Source organism: Macaca nemestrina, chromosome 14, assembly GCF_043159975.1.
Source record: "Macaca nemestrina isolate mMacNem1 chromosome 14, mMacNem.hap1, whole genome shotgun sequence".
Classification (NCBI taxonomy): domain Eukaryota; kingdom Metazoa; phylum Chordata; class Mammalia; order Primates; family Cercopithecidae; genus Macaca; species Macaca nemestrina.
This window is the reverse complement of record NC_092138.1, coordinates 32,422,705-32,444,581: the sequence shown is the minus strand read 5'-3', so window position 1 is coordinate 32,444,581 and position 21,877 is coordinate 32,422,705. Positions and strand designations below refer to the sequence as shown.

The window sequence follows — 21,877 nt, the reverse complement described above, 5'->3', positions numbered from 1 at the left end:
ATGGGGTTGTTTTTTTCTTGTAAATTTGTTTAAGTTCTTTGTAGATTCTGGATATTAGCCCTTTGTCAGATGGATAGATTGCAAAAATTTTCTCCCATTCTTTAGGTTGCCTGTTCACTCTGATGATAGTTTCATTTGCTGTGCAGAAGCTCTTTAGTTTAATTAGATCCCATTTGTCAATTTTGGCTTTTGGTGTTTTAGTTATGAGGTCTTTGCTCATGCCTATGTCCTGAATGGTACTGCCTAGGTTTTCTTCTAGGGTTTTTATCGTTTTAGGTCTTACGTTTAAGTCTTTCATCCATCTTGAGTTAATTTTTGTATAAGGTATGAGGAAGGGATCCAGTTTCAGCTTTCTGCATATGGCTAGCCAGTTTTCCCAACGTTTATTAAATAGGGAATCCTTTCCCTATTGCTTGTTTTTGTCAGATTTGTCAAAGACCAGATAGCTGTAGATGTGTGGTGTTATTTCTGAGGCCTCTGTTCTGTTCCATTGGTCTATATATCTGTTTTGGTGCCAGTACCATGCTGTTTTGGTTACTGTAGCATTGTAATAAAGTTTAAAGTCAAGTAGCATGATGCCTCCAGTTTTGTTCTTTTTGCTTAGGATTGTACTGGCTATGTGGGCTCCTTTTTTGTTCCATGTGAAATTTAAAGTAGTTTTTTCCAATTCTGTGAAGAAAGTCAATGGTAGTTTGATGGGGATAGCATTGAGTCTGTAAATTACTTTCAGCACCATGGCCATTTTAATGATATTGACTTTTCCTATCCATAAGCATGGGATGTTTTTCCATTTGTTTGTGTCCTCTCTTATTTCCTTGAGTAGAGGTTTGTTGTTCTCCTTGAAGAGGTCCTTCGCATCCCTTGTAAGTTGTTTTCCTAGGTATTTTATTCTCTTTGTAGCAATTGTGAATGGGAGTTTGACAAAATTCAACAGCCCCTCCTGCTAAAAACTCTCAATAAACTAGGTATTCATAGAACGTATCTCAAAATAATAAGAGCTATTTATGACAAACCCACAGCCAATATCATACTGAATGGGCAAAAGCTGGGAACATTCCCTTTGAAAACCGGCACAAGACAAGGATGCCCTCTCTCACCGCTCCTATTCAACATAGTATTAGAAGTTCTGGCCAGGGCAATCAGACAAGAGAAAGAAATAAAGGGTATTGAATTAGGAAAAGAGGAAGTCAAATTGTCTCTGTTTGCAGATGACATGATTGTATATTTAGAAAACTCCGTCATTTCAGCCCAAAATCTCCTTAAGCTGATATGCAGCTTCAGCAAAGTCTCAGGAACAAAATCAACTTGCAAAAATCACAAGCATTCCTATACACCAATAACAGTGAGCCGAGTCTTAAAGACTAAATAGGAATTAACAGGACAAAAAAGGAAAAGGGGCATTCCGGGTAGAGGGGAAAACAACCAAAAGCTCAGAGGTGAGAAATTGTACAATCCCTGTAAGAATGTGTGAGTGTTCAATGGGGCTCAAGTTTGGCTTGCATGTTGAGGGCTGGCTGCTGACTAATAGCATCAGGCTTCTTTCCTCACTGCTGCCTGTGAGCACATTTGAGGCTTTCACTTTTGATATAGAGCCTCGCTTTGGATGATCCTTTCAACAAAATCTAACTGCATCCTAATTTTTTATGTTTATTCCATGTTTCTGTGTTTTTTTTCTTTCTTTCTTCCCTACAGGCTGGTGGATATTGGGTTTGGGGAGGGTGAGGACTGATGAATTGAGTTCCCATTTGATTCACAGACTATATGGCACACATAAAACACACCCTTATTAGGGAATCTTAATGAGGGATACAGGCTTTCAACCTCTAGTGATAAGGCTGCCAAGCCTTTCTGGAGTTTGGGCCTGGGAATCTGAATTCTTAACAGGCTCCCCAAAGTAAACTCAGCACAGTCAGACTGGACAGCACTTCCCTATTGCCCAGTGCTGATCTGAGAAGGTACATTTAGGGCGTACTAGCTAACACTTATCTAGTAGTAACAAATGCCAAGAATCATTCAAAGTGCTTTTTAAAAATTAACTCAACCCTCATAAGAACCCTAAAAGGCAAGCTTGTAACTATGTCCATTTTAGAGATAAGGAAACTGGTGCACAGAGTTCAAATGACTTGTCTGAATTGCACAGCTAGTCAGTGGCAGAACTGGAATCAAAGCTACTCTGATTTCATACCCTAGATTGCTTTCCTAAATTTTCAAGGCCATTAGCCAAGCTGATACGAAATACCTGCTATGCTCCAGGCACAGTCTATATTGCAGCAGATACATAAAAGTATTAGGTCGGTGCAAAAGTAATTGGGGTTTTTGCTACTACTTTTAATGGCAAAAACCACAATCACTTTTGCACCGACCCAATAAAACAGAGCCAGTGGTGTGCTGGTAAACACGTTATATCTGGTTCTCTGGGTGGGGGGAGGGGTGGAGACATGATATGTAATGTTTGTCAGTTTCTATGGTTCAGATGTCACTGACCATGGAATTGGGAAGAAATGTGCACAGTGGGCTCTGATAAGCTGTTATGAGCTGGCTCCAGATCACCACATGATACATCCCCTGCTCACTTGTGACTTGCTGCCTGGTGTCAGCTATCACCACAAATGCCATCATGAAGGTACCAGCCAGTGGCTAGGGAAGAACAGAGAAGGAAAATCTATTCTCTCAAACAGCAGGAGTGTCAAGCGGCTTTGGAGAGCTAAAGTCGTGCTCTTGGTTGGGATAGTGGGAGGACCAAGGAAACTGCATTTCAGCACTTGAACAGCACAGCACAGAGCCGGGGGCCACCCATCGGGGGAGATCAAGGGTAGGAGCTCAAAGGCCTTTCTACCCCCAAATATCCTTCTTGATAATCTCCTTACAAATTTATTTACTTGTTTAGAGACACAGTCTCACTGTCACCCATGCTGGGGTGCGGTGGCATGATCTGGGCTCACTACAACCTCCGCCTCCCAGGTTCAAGCAATTCTCCTGCCTCAGCCTCCCAAGTAGCTGGGACTATAGGTACCTGCCACCACGCATGGCTAATTTTTGTAATTTTAGTAGAGATGAGGTTTCACCATGTTTCCCAGGCTTGTCTCGAACTCCTGAGCTCAAGTGATCCTCCCACCTCAGCCTCCCAAAGTGCTGGGATTACAGGGATGAGCCCAATTTATTTCAACTCAACTTGTTTTCCCTTTCTTTCTCTCCCAACCGCATGTCAAATACAGGTCTGCAAATTTTCTAGGGAGAATTTCCTGCCACACCCTATAGACCAGCTGCCCTTCATATGTGCAAACATTCTCCGCAGGGCTAACGCAGAGGACCCATGAGGCAGACTTATAGCACATAACAGCTATGGGGGGCCTGGGGACTCAGATGACAGACAAGATGCATGGTGATGTTTTTGTGGTATTTTAGTTACCAGCAATGTTTCTATGGGGTCAATCTGTCCAGTCTCCGGGGTGCAGCAGTGGATGAATACTTCAGGCAGCCAATAGTAGTAAGTGTGCTCTCTTTTCAGGCTTTCTCCCATGTTTATATATTGATTCATTCACTCATTCACTCATTCACTGGCGTGCACTGCGCTGCCAGGTTCTGTGCTAAGCCATCACAGAATAGGAGAAAGAGTTCCCTAGAGCACTATGTGTTCAAGTCTTCCAGCTCTAATCTCCTCCATCAATTAAGAAAATCAGCAGAGAATGATACTATTGAAAGCAAGAAAATTTTTAAACTACCTTTCAGTAAGTAACTTGTAGTTCCCCACTGCCCTGACCCACCCCATACGCAACTCAGCCCTTACATTTGTTCAATAATTCACATCCTTCCTTTCATTCTAGTGGCCCAAAACATAATAGAAGAGCAAGCATTATCTAACAGCTTAGAGCAGGAGCTTTGCCATTAATCAGATTTAAATTTCAGCCATGGCCCCGTTTTGCTGTGTAACCTTGGAAAACTTTAAGTTTGCATCATCTGAAATTCTTTCAGTTGTAAGTAGAAGAAAAATCAAATTGGCTTAAGCTAAAATTGAATGACTGTCTTTCAAAAATTACAAAGCCTAGAGACAGAGTTTGCTTCTGGGACGTGTTGCAGGATCTCCAAAAATGTCACCAGGATGTGATTTTTCTATCCTTATCAATTATCTCTACTTCCTCTGATTTAACACTTTTCCTAGACAGGCTTTCCCTTCGTGGTAACAAGATGGCTACAGAAACTCCAGCCTCTGATTTTTACGACTCTAAATTCCACAGGAGAGCCTGCCTTTTCCTAATAACTTAAGTCAAAAGCTCCAGATTTAGTTTAGGTAGTTTAGTTAGTTATCCTACCTTGGATTATGTGCTCATCTATGAACCAATCACTGTCTTCAGGGGAAAAGTAGTGCTCTGACTTGCGGATCTGGGGTCATATGCCACATCTTTTACCGAGGGTATACTAAGTTCACATGGAACTTTTTGGACAGAATGTGGAGAAGAGATAAACCCGCACTGCTAAATAAATTCTGGATAGTCAGAAACACACACACACACACACACACACACACACACCCCAAATGCCTGCTCCAGAGATTTTTAAAGAGTAAATGATACATCCTAGTAAAGCCCTTAGCACTTAGTAAAGCATGAAAAGCACTCAGTGCTTAACATAGTAGGTACTCATTTTTTATTGTTTTTATTGTTAACATTATTCTCATTAAGCTCATGCTTTCTAAATTCCAACTCCTGATGACTTAAAATTACAGAAGAAAAGCTAGACTGCAAATTTCCTTGAGCTCAGTTTATCTTGGCAGAAAGGTAACATCTTTGATTTTTTCCCCCAAGGACACATTCGATGTTAGGATTTTGATGACTCAAATAGTCAAATACACAGTAAACTTTATGGATGCAGAAGAGGAAGATCTACACAGATTTGTGCAAATCAGTGTTGCTCTTGATGTTTAAAATCTTCTCTCTACATCTCCCACCCACAAAACTTCATTGCAGACTTTTGCTACTCACACAGGGGAGAGATTTTAGATATTGGTCACATATGGGAATGATGCGTCAGTATTAGTTTCATTTATTGCTAAATAAAGATAATGATGTTTCCTTCCTAGGATATTATCCCCATTTTATGGATGACACATAGGAGGCAAAGTGGAATGATAGGTTGCATAAAGTCACAGAATTAAAAATTGTATTAATTGGAACTAGGATTTGAACCTTTCAGAAGGCTCCAAAGTCTGGGCTTTTAGCCACTCTGCTTTGTGCCTCTAAAGTGACGGCATATATGTGAATGCACTTAGGCCAGTGAATGTATTAAGGACAAGCAAAGAGCTACAACTTGTTAGGTGCTTTCTCCATACTAGGTACCGTGCTAAGTGTTTTAGAGGCACCAGCTGATTTTTAAAGAGGGCACTCAATAAATATTCATTTCTGTCCTCTTCCCCTCCACTTGAAAAGACTCTGAAATGAGAATTCCTACCTTGACTTGGCTCCATTTTTTTAGATGGGGGTGTGAATCCTTTTGGGGTGACCTTTCATTAATATTTTGTCTTTTTCTCCCTTAGAAAATTAATAGTCATATTTGTTTTCTGGGCAAGAAAGTTAAGACTTAGCCAGGTAGTTGTTTACCTGGAGCTACTGGGGAAGCAAGGGTGAGAATTTAGAAGGTGCATCTGGCTAATGAAAAAATAATCCATCTTGATATCATGATGCACAAAGGGTATCCTGGATGTTAGGATAGGCCAGAACATGCTGCAGTAACAAAAAGAAACCTCAGTGGCTTCTAATAACACAGGTGTCTTGTTTTCTACACAATTATCCATCATGTGCTAGCTTTAGCTCTACCATGCATTACTCACACCAGTAATTGGGCCAGTGCAGCAGCTTCTATCTGAAATGATGCTGGTCACTCAGGAGAAAGAATGAGTGTGTTAAAGTATGAAAGGACAATGAAAGCTTCTGCCTGGAAACGGTACAAGTCACTTCTGTTCACATTTGATCAGTCGAAGCAAATCACAAGGCAGTACCTGAGCTCAAGTGGGTGGAAAACTGCAATCCTACCATAAGCTCAGAGCAAGAGAAATGGCATCTGCAAACGACTCTAATAACTACCAAAGATCCAGAAAAAAATCGACTTTGATTAGCTTTATTTATTGCTCTGAACTACCTCCTGAATCCTAGGGAATATTTTAAAAATTATGTCTATGTGGGTTTTCCACCGATGTCATTCATTCATTTGTGCATTAATTCAACAAATGTTTATTGAGATCCTACTATGTGCCAGGTACTGTGGTGGTGCTAGCACATGTATGGAAAGTAATTTTTAAAGTCTCTATTCTTCAGGAGCTCATACTTTATCTAGGGAGATGCAAAACATGAAAAGAAATAATAACAGTCAAGACCGATAAATTCAATGTGCCAAGTACAATGGAAAACTCTAGAAATATTTTATTTTCAGGCGAGTGAAGGAAGGTAAGTCTTTGGGGACACCATGAATACAGAGAACATACAACCTCCTTTGAACACTTCTAAAGCACTTCAGAAAATCCAACTCCTTGAAGTGATACAGCCCCAGCAATGAGCCAATAATTATGAATTACTCTAAAGTTTGCAAAGAACTCCTATATACATGTTTTTTCGCTTAACATGCAGAAGAATCTTATGAGGAAAGTAGGAGAGTGATTTTGTCACCCTTCAGCAAATGCAGGTACCAAGTTTCAGGGAATTTAAATGACCTTCAAAGGTTCCACAGCTAAAATAGGTCCAGCATCTAGATTGCATTGTATCTTTCCCAATACCCTTTCTATTCCTGCTTATTCTGCATTTGGCATAAACCATAGCTACTTCTGCATGACTCTTGTTGTAGCCTAGTGGAAGTTAAATTGCCTCCCACAAAAATAAATTAACTATGAGGATGACCTTCTGAGTTCGATGTTTCCTTTGTGCTCCACTCCATTTTTAGAGGCCTGAACAACCTTTCCCTTTGAGCAGCTGTGGAAGGGAACTGTCCCTGCCCATGCTTTGGCTTCTTGAAGGATGGCTGCCCTCTGTGTCCTGAGTCATCCTCCTCTTCTCTAGTCAAACCTAGCTCCATGTAAATTTGTTTGAGTTCTTTGTAGGTTCTGGATATTAACCCTTTGTCAGATGAGTAGATTGCAAAAATTTTCTCCCATTCTGTAGGTTGCCTGTTCACTCTGATGGTAGTTTCTTTTGCTGTGCAGAAGCTCTTTAGTTTAATGAGATCCCATTTGTCAATTTTGGCTTTTGCTGCCTTTGCTTTTGGTGTTTTAGACATGAAGTCTTTGCCCATGCCTATGTCCTGAATGGTACTACCTAGGTTTTCCTCTAGGGTTTTTATGATATTAGGTCCCCCCATCAAAAAGTGGGCAAAGGATATGAACAGACATTTCTCAAAAGAAAACATTCATACAGCCAACAGACACATGAAGAAATGCTCATCATCACTGGCCATCAGAGAAATGCAAATCAAAACCACAATGAGATAGCATCTCACGCAAGTTAGAATGGCGATCATTAAAAAGTCAGGAAACAACAGGTGCTGGAGAGGATGTGGAGAAATAGGAACACTTTTACACTGTTGGTGGGATTGTAATCTAGTTCAACCATTATGGAAAACAGTATGGCGATTCCTCAAGGATCTAGAACTAGATGTACCATATGACCCAGCCATCCCATTACTGGGTATATACCCAAAGGATTATAAATCATGCTGCTATAAAGACACATGCACACGTATGTTTATTGCGGCACTATTCACAATAGCAAAGACTTGGAATCAACCCAAATGTCCATCAGTGACAGCCTGGATTAAGAAAATGTGGCACATATACACCATGGAATACTATGCAGCCATAAAAAAGGATGAGTTTGTGTCCTTTGTAGGGACATGGATGCAGCTGGAAACCATCATTCTTAGCAAACTATCACAAGAACAGAAAACCAAACACCGCATATTCTCACTCATAGGTGGGAACTGAACAATGAGATCACTTGGACTCGGGAAGGGGAACATCACACACCGGGGCCTAATCATGGGGAGGGGGGAGGGGGGAGGGATTGCATTGGGAGTTATACCTGATGTAAATGACGAGTTGATGGGTGCTGACGAGTTGATGGCTGCAGCACAGCAACATGGCACAAGTATACGTATGTAACAAACCTGCATGTTATGCACATGTACCCTAGAACTTAAAGTATAATAATAATAATAAAATTAAATTAAATTTAAAAACCTAGCTCCAGATGTTACATTCACCCTATGCAGTTCCAGGTCACTGCAGCAGAGTAGCGTAGTTCTTGAAGGGTTTTGTCAAGAAGTAAGCTTCTCAAATGTGCAGCACCACCCAAGCATTAATCACACACAGAGAACTTGGCTGCCAAGGCAAAAGTGTCCAAGAGAGAAAGAAAATATTCCTACTGATCTCACAAATATATCTAGTACATCTGTCAACAACAACAAAATAATTCCAAGTCTTTTATCTTTTTTATTTCCTTACAGAGTAGAAATTCCCTTTGTGTTTCAGATAGCACAGTCTGGGCTCATCCATGGCCTGGCGTTCTGGTTTGATGTGGCATTTGTTGGATCTCTGTGTGTATACCCCCCACCAACATTTTCTCAGTCTGCTCTACCCCATGCTATCTACTATTTGTAATCACAATTTTAAAGTGTTTAATAATTGATTTCAATGACACTAATTCTTGTTTCTCCAATTTTCAAGGAAATAAACACAGATGTTAATGTTAATTTTAGATTTTAGGAAAAAGTGAAAATGAGATGCTTTTCCATGTGTCATATCAACTCTAACTAAACTATGCAAAGCCTCTTCAGCCAAATGGATTGAGCTTTGGAGGAGTGAGAGAGGGTTTTTGCTTTTTGCACCTCTTTGGTCTTTAATAGAATCGATGGGGTGGTACCCCAAGCCTTTGCTTTTGTTTCTGACACACTGGCTTATACAATCTCTTGTATCCTGATACCTTGAATTATACTTTTCCCGGTTTCGGTTTATACTCTGGAGTCCTTTGACAATCAGGCAGATGTGTATTACTAATGCTAGTTGCAACATTAGGAAACTTCGCTATCTGTGCACCTTCCTATTGCACAGGTTTGAAAGTTGCAGGGAAAAGAGGGGAACGACTACCTACACGTTGGCTGTCACTGTTTGGTGTTCCTTGTGTGGGCTGCACCAGTCCGTGGCCCCCAAATCTCTATTCTCTTCCTGACTGCTGTACTCTCTTCCCAGGCTTTCTAGTATGTTCCAACTAGCAAAGAGATCTGGTCTGGGTCACATGCCCAGGTGGAGGAAAATGTTTACCGTGTGCTCTCCTTCATTCGTTGTGAGAATGCCCAGGCTTATCATTGTACCTGCTTAGAAAGAAATGCCCATGGGGCTGTAATACAGCTTGGGGGTCTGGGGGGAAGACTCAAGAGAGGTGACCCCTGGAAACCTTGTCAGAGCTGACAATCTGAGAAGAAGAAAATGAGGCACAAATAACCTTGACTCCATATGAACATATTTGTTCAAAGAATACATACATTTTCTCCTCTCTGTAATAACCCATGTGAGTGAATTTGGTCCTGTAAGGGTGAGAGAGACAAGTGTGAAGTGGCCTACCTCAAGGGGGAAGTGTCTTTTAGATTAAATGCTTTGTCTTTTTAAAAATATATATAGAGAGAAAATTTGTGAGCCAGCTTGGGCAACATAGCGAGACCCTATCTCACAAAAGTTTTTTTTAAAAATTAGTTGGGCATGGTGGTGAATGCCCGTAGTCCCAGCTACTTGGGAGGCTGAGGTGGGAGGATCACTTGAGCTCTGGGCAACAGAAAAACAGGCCTTGAAACAGGGCAGAAACCCTGTTTCAAAAAAAAAAAAAAAAAAAAAAAAAAACAGAAGAAGAAGGGGAAGGAAGATTTGCATTCTATTCTATATTACATCTGAGTATATTTTGATATAAAAGTCATTTATATTACTTAGGTAGGTAAATTACATATAATTTTTCCCCAAATCTTCTAGTCAAAATTAACCCTCTAGGAATTTGCCCCATGCTTAATGTGCCCCTTGCTCCCCTTCAGCCAGCAACCACTGCCCAACCCCTGGACAGGTGACCTTGGTGTAGAAGCACAGCAAGACTTTCTCACTTTTTCATATGAAATGAGGAAACTCCATTTAACACTCAGGCAGACACACACAGGATGTCTGAGCTGGAAGCATGGTAGACGCCATATGCTCTGGTAGTTTTTCTTGCCTCCAGAAGCCCCTTCAAGACCCCTGAACAGGTTGGCAGGAGTCAGTAAGAGGCCAGACTCCAGACATCTCCCTTTGCTGCACTATCCAAGCAAATCAGCTTCTGATTTAACCTTGTTACTTATTGGGCCTCTAATGAGCTTTGATTCAGAAATACAGGTTGCCATGGTGGCCAAGTCTATCAGTTTGAAGCATGGTTCCCCAGTTGTCCTATGTGATGTTGGGCAAATTGTTTAACCTCTCTGGGCATACTTCATAGGATGATTGTATAGATTTACTAAAATTATATACATAAACTCTTAATTCAGTACTCAGCATATGGTACTTGCGCCATAATTTTTTTTTTTTTTTTTTTTGAGACCGAGTCTTTCTCTGTCACCCAGGTGTGATCTCACTCACTGCAACCTCTGCCTCCCAAGTTCAAGCTATTCTCCTGCCTCAGCCTCCCGAGTAGCTGGGACTACAGGGGCCCGCCACCATGCCCGTCTAATTTTTGTGTTTTTAGTAGAGATGGGGTTTCACCATATTGGCCAGGCTGAACTCGATCTCCTGACCTTGTGATCCGCCTGCCTTGGCCTCCCAAAGTGCTGGGATTATACAGCCATGAGCCACCGTGCCCGCCTGCTCCATAAATTGAGCTATCCTTCTCATCAAAGGCCTCTATGACTCAAAAGAACGAAAACCACTATCAACCTTAGTCTGCAGTCCAACCCATTAATGTGGGTCTGACATGTGATTGGCTTTTATCTCTTTTTCTTGCCCTACAGGGTAACGGTTTGGCTGTCAACAGCCCCAACTGAGCCTCTGACTCATTGGTACCAGGTGCGGTGCCTCCTGCAGACTCCTCTTGGCCAAGGAAGGGGAGACGCTGTCAGGGAAAATGCTGTTTGTAGCCAATAAATGGTAAGCAGGAAAGTACAGATATGTTTTCACCTCTTTTTCCTGGGCATTGAGGTCTGGGAGCAGGAAGAAGCTGGCGGGCCCCTGAGACTCCAGCATGTACAAACGGACAGCAAGCTTTCCAGAGGCCTGCCTGAGCAATGTGTGTGGTAAAGAAGAGGAGCTTCACATAACTCAAAGGCAGTGTTCTCTACCTGATCGTGGAGGAAGGAAGGAAATCCAGCAGCTCACAGGAGTATTTGCCAAGGCTTGAATGATCAAGTGTTTAAACCTTGTGTCAGCTTCCTGGACTGACTTACCTCGGTCGGTCTGGCCACATACCCCCAAATTTAGTACAATAAAATTGATCTGTATGCAGGGGAGAAAAGCATTCCAGAGGCAGTATATAGTGTCAGGAAGGACTCTGTGGAAATGGATTTCATGAGTTATCTGCAAGATTTACCTCGATTTATCTCTCATTTTTTCCATGTCCTATTTCACCTTATTGGAACTCTGCTGTGTGAGTTAGAGGATGGAAGAGTAGAGGAGTGGTTCCAAGACCTTCAGGGTATCAGGGGTACTCAGAGGTCATCTTATTCAACTTTCTTTCCTCGCTACCTCTCACTCTTCCTTCTATTTTATCTTTTGCAGATGTAACAGTCAAATTTTTATTTCAAAACTATTAAGCAGAGAAAGGCCTGTGCTTGAATACTCCTGTGACAAAGAGCTCGCCACCTCACAAACTAACTCTTTCATTTTTGAAGTCTTTATTTATTTAATTACAAAAATCTAACATACATATAACTCAAAACTACACAAGTATATAGAGTCCTTCTCCAGTCCCACACCTCACCCCACGCCTCTGATGTGACAGTTTGATTTGTATACTTTCAGGTGATTTTTCCGTGATGTGCCAGTAAAGAACATCATGGTGGGGCTTGTTTGTACAAGTTACACTAGAAGTCTGCAACTTAATTTTTACTTAGTAATAAGTCCTGAATCTGCACAGATAGATTTTTTTTGTTCTTTTTAATACATGCATAATAGTCCAGAGCATGGTTATACTATGATGTTTTTTTTTAAAAAAAAATCTCTGATTGACTGATTCAGGTTGCTTTCAATTATTTTGGCATTGCAACAAATTCCGCACTAAACATCTTGGAACACACAGTGTGTACGGTGACATGAGTGTTTTCAAATGAGATGCCTAGAAATGGAAATGCTGAATCACAGAGTATGTACATGTTATGCTCTGGTAGATACTACTTTTCCCAATGGTTGCACCAATTTCCCCTTGCACCAGCAATAAATAAGCATGTTCATTTCTCTACATCTTTTCCTAAACTTCATGTTATCCATCTCTGTGATTTGTGTCAGTCTGATAGACCCAAAAATATTTTTTTACAGTAGCATCTTGTTTGGTTTGTATTTAAGTTTTGGTAAGGTTAGGTTATGCTTCATATGGTCCTTGGCTATTAATGTCTCCCATTTTCAACATCTCCAATTATTAAAAAATTATCCTTGCTGTTGATTCTATATCTTACTTTCTATAAATTCCACTTATTGATCTTAGTTGTGTTTCTGAACTTGAACAAAGTAAGTTGGCTGTAACCTCTAAATGGCAATTGTTCAAATATTTGGAGAGTTTTACCAAATGTCCTTCTAGCCTACCTGTCTTTAAGCTAACATCCTCAACTCCTCCCTCCCATAAGAGTGATTTTGAAATAGTTTGAAATTCTAAGTTCTCCCCCTCTGAAATACCCTGGTTATCAGTGTCCCCTTTGAAAACATTTCTTCAGAACTAATTACAGGACGACAGCATATGTGTTCTGATAAATGCTGGGATCAGAGCAATAGTAACTATTTCTGTTTTGAATCATAATAATATATTTTTAAGTTTGGGATCCATTTTACTTGAGTGTATAGTCAATTAAACACAAGAAGTGTATTTTTGCATGATTGACTTTCAAATCACATTTCTCCCTTTTCCTAGTATGCAGCTGGTCTTTTTCAACTTCGGTACAGGTTTTTGTATTTATTCCACTCATTCAATTATCTATCGTTTTTGGATCTTTACTAGAGCCAGTGGATTATTTCTTTTAAAGTTTTTAGCATATTAGTGATTCCTACCATTTTATCTTTTGCAGATTTAATAGGCAAATTTAGATTTAAAAAACATTAAGTAGAAAAAAGCCAAGGATGTAATCTTTCTTCAAAGTTTGCATGTATTCAGCTTTCTTCACACCTTTTGGCTTTGGTCATGGAAGTAGCTCAAAATCTACTCACCTGTATTCATTCCCAGGCCACATTTCTCCATCTAGGTCAGAAAGAAATATAATATGACCTTTTTGGAATATGATATCTAAATAAACTTAATTTCTGACTTCACTCTCATAGCCCAGTCCAATAACTCTGCCAAAAAAAAAGGAAATGAAACTAATTGGACATCGCTTTTATTGTAGTGAAACTGAGCTAGATCTCTAATTATCATGACTTTCTATCTCCTTAACCTCATTTGGGCCCCTCCTCTTCCCCCATCATGTAGCCTCAGTTATTATTTCTTGCATATCCTCTCAGAGTTTCATTTTAGATATAAAATTACAAAACACTGTAAAGGTAAGAATCTACTTTCTTATTTATTTCCTCCTCACTGCTTTTATACCTAAATAGTAATATTCTGTATCTGCTTTCTACGTCTTTTTCATTTAGCAATACATCTCAAAGACATTTCCGTATCTGCACCTTAAGATCCTTCTTGTTCTCTTCCATCTGCATCATGATCTTCCTTCATGAAAGTTATTGCTTCCTTCATACAGGTGAAGACTTCCTTATGTGTCAAAAATCGTGAGAAAATATTTGCTCACTTTTTTATATGTGCCATGGCATCATTTTACTGATACACGTTTTTCATGTGTTTGTAAATTTTACTACTTTTTTCTACTTTTTTTCCTGATCACCTCTCTCGTGCTTGTTGTTTTGATGTTATTGTTCATCAAATTATAGGACTTTTCTGGGCAGTTATTTACAGGAGGAAGTTTCTGTGGCAGAAGAAGCTGTGACAGTTTTCATGCTATCGGTTTTTCTCAACTCAAACTTTTTCTTCTTCTAGGTTGCCACAGAATCACACTGCTTCCTGCAACAATGGCTCCTCTTGTATTCTTTAGGTAGTTCCACCATGCTCCAGTTCCAGGAGCATTTCTGCCCAAAGCTCTGCTCACCCCAGTTCCTGCACAAGATGTTACAAACAAGGAATATACCTTTTGCATTTCAGAAAAATGCTTCTTATTTTCAGGTGCTAAGATGTGCTGCCCCTGGGCTCTTTTGTCCCTCTTTGCACTTCTTTTACACCTTTTCCCACATGACTAATAACCAATCTTGACTGCTTTTACAGCCCTTACACATATGTCGAAGACTGCAGATTATCTCCTTCTCCTAGTTTTACAGAAAATGAGGTTTGCCATCTGCAGAATATTTCGATTCTCCTTGTTTTTGGATAGCTTCCAGAAGGAAAAGTGGAAAATGCTGACTTATGCCATGTTCATCCTGAAAGTTACTACTTTCTTTCTAAATCTTTATCAACCATCTGTTTAATGACCAGTTCTGGGGAAAAAAAAAAAAAAAAAGGAAAGCACAAAGGAGCAATAGCCAACATCTGCCTGGAATTTTGGACTTTGTCTTTTCTGCTTTTTGCAAACCAGGATAACATTATTTTTCTTTCAGATATTTATATTTTTACAGTTTCTTAGTGTATAATTTTGTGAGTGAATTTAAATCATCTTATTCTTCTATTACTTTTCTTCTGACATACCTTGTGTTTCATCCTCATAGGTAATATTTTTTCTACCCTTCTTAAAAGGTAAGAAGGAGGCAAACCATCTACTTCACACTCCTGCCCATGGCTCCTACAGCCCTGTAGTACCTCTGTTAGAGCACCTATTTATTGCTGTAATTTTCTATATGTGAGCTGCCTGAGAAGAGAGACTGAGTCTTATTCTATGGTGTATCCCTCTTTACTTAATATATTTCAGACACCCAGAAATATTGTGGAATTACTAACTGAGTGAAGGCGTCATCAGCTGATATCCGTCTCTCATTAAGAACTTAGTCTAGCACAATTGAAAGAAGCAGCTAAAATATGGCCATGTAATGCTTTGCAAAGGAAGAAAGGAAGGGAGGAAGTTTTTAATCTTAGTAGGTTAGCACCCTTATGTAGTAAAGAGACCACAGTTTGGAGTCTGCTATGTGCTGGTTCTGTTCAGTCTCTTCTATATACTGGTTGGTACTGGAGTGATTTTAGTCAGGTTAATGAATCTAACATCCCAGTTTCCTCACCTCATCCATCACCTATAAAGTAGTATTTGTAATCCTTGTCTCATCAGACTTTTACAAATATTAAAAGAGATAAGATAGTATTTGCGATTAACACACAGTAAGCCCACAGTAAATCTTAATTCCAATTCCTCTTCCTTTATTCTCATCCTTATTCTTAGTATCTCTCTTCAGATATTTTGGGTTTGAAATCCTTGTTTTCCTTGGTATTTTCTAAAAGCCTCTGCACTTCGTGAATGTCAGTGTTTTCATTCTTTTTCAGTAAGGTGCTGTCCCTTCGTACTGCTTTGGATAGAATCTCCCCCTACCTTATTGTCAAATATTCTTTTAAACTCTGAACTCCTAGGAGAGTTCCCTATGCAACCTCACAGGTGTGACAATAACTGCCCTTTTCTTCCCCATCAGGTCCATTTATGATTGTACTATTAACATTTTATTTTTGACAGTCTCCCATCATTCTGGAGCTGTCATTCATTTTATTGCTCCAGCAATAAAATAGAACCTAGTGTTTTCATTAACTTTATGAAATTTATATCCTGAAAGTTGTAGAAATGGTCTTTAAAGTTTTTTGATCATCTGCACCTATGAATAAAAACACTTTATGTATGTCTTCCCCAAGTATACCAATATTTATCTTTTGTTGTTGTTGTTGTTGTTGTTGAGACGGAGTCTCCCTCTGTCACCCAGGCTGGAGTGTAGTGGTGTGATCTCGGCTCACTGCAAGCTCCGCCTGCTGGGTTCACGCCATTCTCCTGCCTCAGCCTCCCAAGTAACTGGGACTACACGTGCCCACCACCATGCCTGGCTACTTTTTAAATATTTTTTTAGTAGAGACGGGGTTTCACCATGTTAGCCAGGATGGTTTTGATCTCCTGACCTCATGATCCGCCCACCTTGGCCTCCCAAAGTGCTGGGATTACAGGTGTGAGCCACCGTGCCCAGCCCAATACTCTTTTAATTATGTGCATGTACTACAGTAATAATAAGAGAAAGCCCAGAACTAAATAGTTTCTCTCTAACTACACACATACACACACACACACACACACACACACACACACACACACACACGTATACAGACATGCTATATATACCTATCCACATATATATATACACACATACATAGACAGATCTATGTGTACATATGCATATATAGAAACTCATATATTATATATTTTGTAAGACATACAAAAATAGAAATCAAAGGATGCATTGAAAAATAAATATAGGCTGATTTTTGGATCTAGCTCAGCCACTTGTAGAGAAATATTTTGAAACATTATTTAATATTTTTGGATCCCTGTGAAGGCCTGCTGTACCCAGATTTGCCAAGGGATTTGGTTTGGAGAGTTTGATGAGCTTTATAGTTTATAAACCTAGAAGAAATGCTGATCAAAGGATTAAAGCATAGGAAGCGTCACTGCAATCATTGCTATTTCTAATGGTCATTGTTAAACTGTTTTACCTTGGACATCACATAAAATAAAACCTCTCCATAGTTATATATGTGGTCATCTGCATCAGAAGGAATTATGGAAGAAACTATTGTGCATTACTCAGCACAGTGAAGTAATAGAATGTGCTAGTGCAGCTTTAGATGACATTTTTTTGTTCTACAATGTTACTCATATTCTTCTAGCTCTGACCCATGTGCCTATCACATGGCTGGTATTTAACTCACTAATGTTGCACCATATTAGTTAAAATATGATTAGAGTCTTATTGAATCTAACCATAATGATAATAGATTCTTTCAGCTATTATATTTTCTTCTATTTTTTTCTCTGTGTACTTACAGATGTAAATGTTTAACAAAATGATGCTTAAGTATTGCTTCATATATTCCTTCTTTTATTTGACATAAGCAAGTATCTATCCTATGTCATAATTATTGAAAATGTAGTTTTCAATGGCATTATATGAATATATAGCACTATTTAATAATTTCCCATTGTTGAATATTCATATTTTTATAATGTATTATTACTTATAATGATAACCACTGAATTTTTGACAGAAATACTGCCAGCAGGGTCACATTTCCTTTGAAAGCTGAAAGGAAGAAGCTGCCCTTTGCTTTTCAGCTTCTTATGGTGCCTTGCAGTCCCTGGGATTCCTTGGAGCTGCATGGCTCCAGTCTCTGCTTCTGTCTTCACATGGCTGTCTTTCCTGCATGTATCTCTGTGTCCTCTCTTCTTCTTATGTGGACAGCCATGGAATTTAGAATCTCTTCAAATTCAGTATGGCCTCTTGTGAACTTGGTTACAGGTGCAAAACCCTATTTCCAAACAAGGTAACATTCATAGCTACTGGTAGTTAGACCTTGCGCATATGTTTTGGAAGGACACAATTCAGTCCATCATAACTACGAAAAAATTTTTAATAGTTCAGCATTTTCTTCCACACTCCAATGTGTCATCCCACGTTCTCTCTGGGGGAAAACTCAACCCCTTTGAAGAACACTGGTCTAGAGTCCATGCCTGCAGAGGCTTTCATTTCTTTATGTATCAGTGACTCCTCGGTGACTTGGGTAATTTTTTCCCAGCTTCCTGCCATGTATTTCTCCATCCCATTATTTTTTGATGGTCAGAACTAAGCCTATCCCACTATTTCATCTTCTGTTTTCTGTAAGAGGAAATTATCATGAATTACCATACTCTCTGGAAAGACATGTTCTGCATATGTTGTTCCCAAGTTTCCAATTTATTCTTGGATATTGCAAAAGAAACGCTGGTATACAAAGCGATGGTTTTGTATTCAATCCTTGAACTAAGATATGTTCCCACTTAACCCACCTGCTCTGTCTCTATACAGTTTAAAATAACTAAGTGTGGCAAGGAACTAGGGTTTTAAAAATGCACATTTTCAAATAACTGGTTCTAAAGAACTAATAGTTATTAAAAGTTCTGTAGACACAGTTTTACATTATTCATTATTGGTTGCTTTAGAAACATTCCATAAACATTACACTTTAATTGTTGAGTTTGGGGTTGACCTTCTGGGTATCTTGGCATTAGCATGACACTGCTATTAAAGTGTATTATTTTCCTGAAATTTTAAATAAGACACATTCTCCTTGGTCAGGTGAATCACTATAAAATCAGTGAACCTGACTATTCTTTCACTGCACCCCCAATCTCCCCCGCCACACACTAAAGGGCTTTAACCACAAATCTCAGCTTTTCACTGCCCAGACTGACCCCAAACTGCTTCCTCTTTTTCCTTCCATCAGAGAAGATAGGATTTTGATAGTGTGCAAAGAGGAGTGGGTTGTAAAAAGTGAGTGTGAAGTAGCTACATTATCGTACATCCTATTCTGAAAAAAAAAGCCTTGCCGAAGACCCCATAACAAAAATCTATTGATTGTTCATCCCAACCACAACAAGAACAATGCAGTTCCTGTGACTAACCTGGTTCATATGTGTGTCCATAAATACACACATCCACTCATACGTTAGAGTACTCAATTCCTACTTGGAGTTCTACTTTAATTACTTCAGACATTGTTAAGATGTCTTTCATTTGGCAAAAAGGGTAGGTATGTCTCTCCCTGACTTATTTACCAGGCTGATATCTCAGTCTTTCTATGATTCCAGCAAGGTTTGAACCTCTTCTAAGGAGCTCATTGTCACAATATCTAGTTCCCCTTGAATCTACCTTCAGGTATCAAAAATGTAGTGAAGTATTGGATGTAGTTATCATAGAAGAAAAATTTTAAAACAATGTTCTGAGCCAATTAGCTGAGTTAAAAAAGGATCAAAGGATATAGTCTTGATTTTTAAACATGTTGTAGCTATGTTTTCCTTCTAGTTTGCCTGGTCCCAATAAAATCAAGAACTTGAGTTACTGGTTTTACAGGATATGACATTATATTTAAGGCTATTCAGGCTTCTACTGGCAATGACAGTGTGGAAGTGCGAATAGAGGACTTTATATCACTCATTAATTTCTGAAATTTAAAAAAGATGCTTAATAAAGGAAATTAAAAATCCACAATATTTTAACTCCAAATATTTAAATATTAAGGATTTGGAAGGTGTGATAACATTAGCACTTTCACATTGGGCATGGTGACTCACACCTGTAGTCCCAATGTTTTGGGGAACCTAGGCAAGAAGATTGCTTGAGGCCAGGAGTTCAAAACCAGCCTGGGCAACATGGGTAGCTATTGGGCAGGTGAGGCGGGAAGATCATGTGATCCCAGGAGTTTGAGACTGCAGTGAGCTGTGATCATGCCACTGCACTCCAGCCTCTGCAAGAGTGACAGCTGTCTCTTAAAAAAAATGGCACTTACATGCTTTGTAGGTGAGGAAGTAATTTGGTACCCTTTCTGGAAGATATTTTAGCAATTAGTTTTGGGAATTATAAATACATTAATATGCTTTAGCCTTGTGAGTCAACCTCTAATTTATTCCAGTAAATAATTGTAGGTAGGACATAAAGATATATTGCAAGAATGTCCTTTACCACATTTCTGTAAAGAATTCAGTGTTTGTTATTATAAGTAATAATATATTATAAAAATATAAATATTCAGCAATGGGAAATTATTAAATAGAGCTATAAATTCATATAATTCATATGAATTATGTAATTCATATAATTGAAAAATACATTTTCAAGAATTATATAGGATAAACGCTTACGTCAAATAAAAGAAGAAATATATAAAGCAGTACTTAAGCATCATTTTATTAAACATTTACATCTATAAGTATACAGAGAGAAAAATAGAAGGAAAATATACTAGCTGAAAGAATCTATTATTACAGATTATTTTCCTTATATTTTCTCTATTTTTCAATTTTTTCTACAGTGAATATGTAACATTTTTATAATCAGCAGAAATATATGTATTATTAAGAATGACTAATAAAATCCTACAAACATAACTCCTTCAGATTAGTCACCAAGAATGTTATTTATTCTCAACAGCCAATTCCTCTCACTGTAATTGCATGAGCCTTCATCTGAGGCCTCTTAAAATCAATCACATCTGTTTGCTGTTAGGCTGTTTTACATCAGTTTGAAATTTTAGCTCACCCAGTCCTTCCATGATTGAGATTGTTTTGGAACTTCAATGATGACATATAAAGCATCTCTGTTACTTAAAGCCATTTTCTGTCATTGATGTTGATAAAGCTTCTCTACTCCACCCCTTCCCAAAAATGTGCTTTGATCAACCAGAAGTACCATTACCTTTGTAATTTTTAGATCAAGAAATTATAGCTATCAAATTCTTCTAATGAATAAACAAGACTTTGAATTGCCTCTACAAATATTAATGGCTTCCAAATAAATGCACATGTACATATATAAGATGCCAAACACCTACTCTCAAAACCCTTATGAAGTAGGCATATATGAAAGATGCCTTATATGTACATGAGTAGCTAACCAGTCTTGTGAGATGTGGTTTTCTCTGTAATGCAGACAGAGCTATGACATTCAGATCGTGGCGCTGGTGAACCAAACAGGCTTCAGATCTGAGAACATCCTTGACTTAAAGAATCCTTTCTTTAGGTAAGAAATCTTCCCATGTATTTTACACCTACGTTTATAAAATCTTAATCACTCCATGACCAGGTAAAGAGGAACAGAATAACTCTATCTTTCCTAAGAGGAAAAGAAAGTATATACTAGTTCTCTTCCTCTCTGAGGAGACTTGGCGCCTGTATGGAGTTGAATGTTTTATGATCCCTTAAACAGAATTCAATACATAACAATCTGATACTGAAACAAAGTCACTAGAGAGTCCTACAAAGTGAGCTATAATGTCCTCCAGTTCCAAGTGAGCTCAGTCCTCCAGCTGAGCTATAATGAGCTGTGTGACCTCAGGCAAAGCAAGTTTCTTTCCCTGGCATTTGGTTTTCTCATCTGTAAAATGTGGGATTCAAAGATAGTCTGACTTTCATTCACTTTATGTAGCAGTTATTTCAATACACCTAAAACATGAATTCGTTTAAGTTACTTTTTTTTTGAGACTCATTGGATGTGTAGCTCACATAAGTCAGGACATTCCTCTCTTTAAAAGCTATGCAGATTTCATCTGATACAAGGAACTTGCCACAGTGAGATGAATACAACAAATGTTTCCAGAAAAAAAAACTCCCCATCCTTAGACACCTGTTCAAATATGAGCCAATTAAAAATCCACACATGAAATCAACCACACAAATAAAACCACTGGACACTGTTACTCTTGATTTCCTTATTAAAAAGAGACTTTTTCCTCATAATGTCTCCCAAAGGCTATTAGTCAAAGAATCATATCTCTGTAGTATTGAAAAACTTGAAGCAAAGAGGAAACTCAGGAAACGAAACCAATAATTCTTTAGCAGAGATAAGAAAATGAGAGATTTTGACCTTGAAGCAGGAAAGGAAAAAAAAAAAAGGGCAAAGCTACAATGTAATATATTGTATACCAGTTGTCACATACAG

General features: G+C 38.8%; 1 protein-coding gene across 1 annotated transcript in view; it reads left to right on the top strand.

The window, feature by feature from the left end:
• The window catches only part of LOC105491817 (histone-arginine methyltransferase CARM1-like), a 173,954-nt gene extending 152,361 nt beyond the window's left edge, over positions 1-21,593 (top strand). The window contains 6 exon segments of the mRNA XM_011758499.2: positions 3,406-3,487; positions 4,803-4,902; positions 8,487-8,574; positions 10,996-11,076; positions 11,078-11,131; positions 20,870-21,593. Coding sequence (XP_011756801.2) covers positions 3,406-3,487; positions 4,803-4,902; positions 8,487-8,574; positions 10,996-11,076; positions 11,078-11,131; positions 20,870-20,963 — 499 coding nt within the window. The 3' untranslated portion in view covers positions 20,964-21,593.
• Positions 21,594-21,877: the final 284 nt, after the last annotated feature.